The sequence below is a fragment of the Anabrus simplex genome, chromosome 11 (assembly GCF_040414725.1).
Source record: "Anabrus simplex isolate iqAnaSimp1 chromosome 11, ASM4041472v1, whole genome shotgun sequence".
Classification (NCBI taxonomy): Eukaryota; Metazoa; Arthropoda; class Insecta; order Orthoptera; family Tettigoniidae; genus Anabrus; species Anabrus simplex.
Window position 1 is genome coordinate 66,045,159 of NC_090275.1, and position 6,000 is coordinate 66,051,158.

At 36.9% G+C, this 6,000-nt stretch overlaps 1 protein-coding gene across 1 annotated transcript in view; it reads left to right on the forward strand.

The window, feature by feature from the left end:
* The window catches only part of LOC136883365 (transmembrane protein 50B), a 30,010-nt gene extending 24,958 nt beyond the window's left edge, over nucleotides 1-5,052 (forward strand). Inside the window, exon 4 of the mRNA XM_068229700.1 lies at nucleotides 4,476-5,052. Coding sequence (XP_068085801.1) covers nucleotides 4,476-4,582 — 107 coding nt within the window. The 3' untranslated portion in view covers nucleotides 4,583-5,052. The remainder of the gene's footprint in view (nucleotides 1-4,475) is intronic.
* The last annotated feature ends 948 nt before the right edge of the window (nucleotides 5,053-6,000 follow it).

Here is a 6,000-nt window from a genome sequence, read left to right on the forward strand (position 1 = left end):
TCAAATACAACAAATTCTTTGCAGTCAAATCCTGTGCTCGAGATATAATGACTTGAATCGAACCCTGAATGTTACGATTATTACAAGTGCATCATTTATTATTATAGCACGGCTTCAAAATCGAGTCCTTGAAATTGCGATGTCATCTATTATTATAGTACGGCTCCAAAATCGAGCCCTTGAAGTTGCGGCGCCATCTATTATTATACTATCCTCTCTGTACCAGGAAAAATTGTGGGCAAAGGGCATGAGTAGGACCTCAGGGAGTGGAACTGGGTTTTGTAGCCGATACAGAGAAGGATAGTCTCGCAGAGCGAATAATAGATGGTAAATAATTTTTTTTCAAAACAATTTATTAATTTCTCACCCTGCGGTATGATTGTTGACTCAAAATTTATATTGAAATTAAATGTTGAAAATAATCTTCTTGAAAAAAAATGGCATAAATATAATAGGTTTCAAAGTCTTTCATATGTGTGAATTTCCACCTAAAGTCTTTTTAAACCTAAGCACACTTTTATAATGGTAAATGAGAAATTATTAAAAGTTTTCAGTTCTCAGTTCGTCAATCTCGTTATACAACACACTTGAAATCCTACAGTCTTTCTACGAGAAATGAAATTGAAATTAAATTTATCACTTTTGAGAAATTATGGAAATTGTGCATACGCGACACTGAAGTTTCACTGTTCAAAATAAATGAAAAAGTTTAGTCAGTTTGTTACTCACTTATGACAAGAACTGTTGTTACCAAATGTCGAAAGATGGACATCTGGAATGTTCCATGTAGAATCAGGATCGGCGATGTTGACGTTCCCGATGAGGTGATGACAGCTGGAACTGTTGAGTTTCGCACACGAAAATTCATTTAGTGCGACTGGTTATCACTTACACTGTTGAACACTATTTATGGCGTATGAAGAATCACAGTCCTTTCTGTACTAAATACTATTTACAGTCGTTATTGAAACGTTCTTAATCACACAGTTCACACTTGAAGAAAGAAAAAAAAAGAAAGCAAGTCGATAAGCACAGTCTGTGAACACAGTCATTAAGTTAGATTTTCTGCTAATCCTGTTATATTAACTCAGAAAAGTTCTTACTTTTTCATTCAAAATATTGATGTGACGTGAATAAAGAAATATAATGCAATACTCGAGAAAAAAAAAAAAAGTTCTGGTGATTCTTAAGTATTAGGCTCTGTAGAAGTTTAATGTTACTTGACGTTGCCTAAGTCCACACGTAATGAAATAGTGAATATTTGTACTCCAATAAGTTCACTCGTGTTACAGTCTTAAATGTCTTTTTAGGATTATATTGTAATCGCGACGCGACATACTAACTGCAGTGCGACGTCCTTTATCGGCGATAGAATTTCGCGTTCTGGGGATACGACGAAAGTACTTCTACCGTGACTGCGCGAACATACTGTACGCAGGTCGGTCTCTTCACTATCTCACTCACACAGTTGTCTGCTTGTCCTTGTACGGTACTGTACTGTACTGCACTCGTTTGCGGGCTATCTGGCCTTGACATATATAGATACCAGCGCAGGGAGGGGTGGCAGCTCTCTCTCGGCCATGTGACCGTAATTACGTAATTTCGTTGAGACTTTAAATTGTTATAACTCAACAACCGTTTGATGAATTAATTTGAAATTTACAGGGATTAACTTTTATGATGTTTGCTATAATTCAGCGTTTGTCCCGTTGAAATTGGTTAAGGTGTTAAAAAGCTGTTAAAAGAAAAATTCTTTCGAGAAATATCTCTAGGGGAGGTGAGCTTCGAGCGACAGGTGACGTCACTTGACTCCGCCTAGCGTACTCGTAGGGTCTGGCACATACTGGAACATTCTTTACATGGATGTTCGTACGTCGGTCGGATCTTTAATGCTGGAAATAACATTTCTTTCAATTAATATGGACCAGGACCTAGGCCTTCCTGGTACAGTATTAATATTATGTAACTAGCACATATCTAAGGTTATGTTAGCCGGGCGGTTTGTAAAAACGGCAGGGCGGTCCGAGGGAGAACTCTGGGTACTGATGAAATGCTATTTGTATCCACTGTCGACATGTGTCAATGTGTAACTTTCGTGCTCTGATAGAGAAAAATATACCATAAGTTAATTTAAAATCTGTTGTATGCACGTTTGGTTATTACATTTAACACAACAGTTTGATTTTACAAATAACAGTAATAATATAACAAAATAACTCACCATGACAGAAGCATCATCCTCTTGGCTGTATACAGAACAGTATTTCACACCCAGTCACTCAATAACGCCTGAAACGGAGCGTTTCATGTTTTCATATTGTGCGATAAATGTCAAACAATGGACAGTGCACCTCAAAAATCGTGAGCTCCAGGAAAAAGTGACAACAAAATTACTCATAATCTCCCATGAATATTTCACTTATCACTATTCTCACAGCAAGATATGACCTAAACCAATAATTGGTTCAATTATTGAAACAGAAAATAATCTGAATTTGGCCAAATATGGGTTTATGTCACTCTCCTGTACGACTCTCGAAATGTTCGTCCTATTTACTGATACAAGATCGATAATGGGCAGGTGTGAGTTAACTAGCATATAGGATTCAATACAAAATATGCATGTGTTCTTGAGTTTTTACATACAGAATGCTTCATGGATTATTTTTTGGCTCATTGAATGTAAATTATGGAAGTTAGCATGAACTGGATTGTGCATATGTGTAAAGGGTTAAAGTGTCTTTAAGCAAAGGTACTTGGATCATTTTTGTATTTATTTACCTCAGTGTTATGACACTTTGTATACTGCAATTTTTCTATACTTAATTAGAAATATATTTTCTAAAGAAATACATTGCTCTTTGAAATGAGACTTCTATCCTTGTTAGTTTATGAAATAGACAAGTGTGAAATTTCTCATATGCTACCACTATCACTACCATTAAGTGTAAGAGTCCTGCCTTAATGTTACACCCTTCCGTCTCAACTTCAGAATTTCAGTACTTCATTGCATACCTTAGAAGAGCGAGACTAAGTTGCTCACTTTTATATTTACATATGGGTATACAGCTCTTGTGCAAAACCAGTTGTATCTGCTCCTAAAGCTTCAGTACCTCATGGCAACCATAAAAATAATGGTAAATGAGTGACTCATATTGAATTGTATATTACATGATGAGTAAATTTAATACTGACCCCGTGTATAACATCTGGTATGGGTCCCAGCTCAGGTTTACGAGTGAAGACCTCAACGGCATCTACGGCGGAGAAGGTGGACTTCGGTACAGTGGAGATGGCAGAAGGGGCAAACCCGTAGCGTCTGACTCCATGTTAGGGGCGGCCTAATTTGAACCTGGCAGAAGGTAATAAAATGCCTGTGGGAGTGGCGAACCCATCATACAAACAGCCTAAAAAATGAGTATGTACTTTAAAAAGGAGAAGAGTGGTGAAGAGACAGGCAGCGATGGAGGTTCTTGATTCACAACCTGACCCGGGAAGCTGGAAACGGGAAATGAAGATGATGACGACAAATTAAGCTGTATGTTTCTTATAAAATAACGTTGTTGGATGCCATAAATACAAAAATGTTCAAAGTATCTTCGCATTCCGTATAAAATATAAGGAGCAGTCAAATGAAAACCAAACATTTGCTACAACGTGACCATGGAATGGTTTTATTCAAAATTACCAAAAGTGTTAATACTTTTATCACACTGGGAGACGAGACTATTAATTCCAGTTTTGTAGACAGAGGTAGATCGCTGATGGATCCACACACAGCCACATTTTGCATTCCCTCATCTGAATGAAACCTATTTCCACAAATGTCTTTCTTCAGATTGCCAAAAATGTGTAAATCACAAGTTGAAAGATCCAGGCTGTACAGAGGATGTTGAAGTTTTTCCCAACCAAATCGCTGAAGCTTAGCCTTCACCAGATTTGAAGTGCTGGGGCGAATATTATCATGCAACAGGATGACTCCATCTGACAGCATTCCAGGGCATTTTGTTTGTATGGCACATCGCGGTTTCTCCAAAGTATCTTCAGAGCGATGTGCCACCAGAAAACGAACCACACTAGACCAGTCCGCGTACCAACAAATTCATAACCCAACAACTGCATCACCTGTGAGTTGTCACTATGCAGTTCTCCTACCACAGCAGTGGCAGTATCAATACGTAACAACAGTTTTGCCACCTTTCGCGAGGAATGTGTGTTATGGCAGGTGTTCGGTTTTCATTTGACTGCCCCTTATATGTTGTTAAGTGCCATAGCTCAGAAGTAAATAAGTACAAAAATGTTTCCACGTATCTTTGCATACACACATTTTAACCATGTAGAAATAATGAGAGGAAGCATGATTTGTAGAATTGCCTTGTATAAGAGATACCATAGCACACAATAAGTGTGAGCTTGTGCATAAAATCTTCTGAATGTTACCTAGTCATTTTCAAATGTATGTATGTTTTTTGCAGCAACCCTGCCTAGTTGGCCAGGTGTAGGACTTTTCCTCCAGAATGTGTTCATCTTTGTTGGATCATTGGTGTACAAGTTTGGAAGAGTAGAAGATCACTGGAATTAAATATGAATGGTTTTGGTTCTCATTGCACCGAGCCGTTTGTGTAACATCATATCGAACTGAAGTGCTAAATGCACATGAACAAAGAGATATGTTCTGTAAATTACCTCTCATATTTGATACTAGATGTTGTATTTCTGTTAAACTGATGAGCTTTTTATTTATTTGTTAATGAATTTAGGTTAAATGAATACTCTAAATATTTCTGGCTTCTTTTATAAGGCCTCTATTGCAAATGTAGCTTATTTTTGTAAACATCCTGTTAATTTCCTAGCACCTGAGCTGTATAAACATTGTTGTTTATTTTAGTTTAGTACTAATACCTCAAGGTTAATGCTAGCTTATCACAGATATTATGAGACCAAACAAAGAGAACTTATAGAAATGCTGAAGTGAAATAAGAAACACATATTCCAAAGGCACAGAAGTTACGTGCCATGCAAATTTATTGATTCCACTGATAAAAGTGGCAAAACAGAGGTGAATTGTAGGAAATCTTTACGTTTTGCAAAGACTTTGCTCTGTGTCCTCAGAAGAGAAACTTGACCAATGACTACGACTGCTTCTTTTACGCAACAAAAATCGAAAGGTATCATGTCTAGAATACACAGTGTGGACTGGTTCAATGTAACAAACACTATGATACATGCGTTTTTGGAGAGGAAAAATGGCAGAAGGTTATCTTAGTGATCATGTGAGGATGAATCTCGTTGGAGACAAAAGATGTACAGAACACAGGTGTTATATCTTCGGATTTCATTCATTCAAGAATTACCTTATATCTAGATCATTGTTTAAGTAATGTGATGCCAGATATTGATTCAAATATTTAACAGCCTAATATGTTAACAGCATATTTCAAAATTAGCCATATAAGTCTATTGATATTATTTGTGAATTGTTTAGTAAATTAAACTATTGAATGTAGTAACTTAAGAGCTAGGCTGAGCAGGTTAGATGGTAGAAACACTGGTGCCAGGCTGAATGGCTCAGACGGTTGAGGCCCTCACCTTCTGACTCCAACTTGGTAGGTTTGATCCTGGCTCAGTCCGGTGGTATTTGAAGGTGCTCAAATACATCAGCCTTGTGTAAGTGGATTTACTGGCACGTAAAAGAACTCCTGCGGAACAAAATTCTGGCACCTCGGTGTCTCCAAAAACCTTCAAAAGTAGGTAGTGGGACGGAAAAAACAATGCCATTACTGTTATTATTATTATTATTATTATTATTATCATCATCATCATAAAAAAAAGATGTGCTAACAATAATGAAAACATGCAATACTGTATTAAATAATTTTCTAGTTAATGTTTGTTAATGACTATATCCGGTGGCAAAGCATGGGAATTTTCTTTGGGTTTGCTGAACGGAACCCAAACTTTCATAAAATATTATTAATAAAAAATAGTAACGATGATATG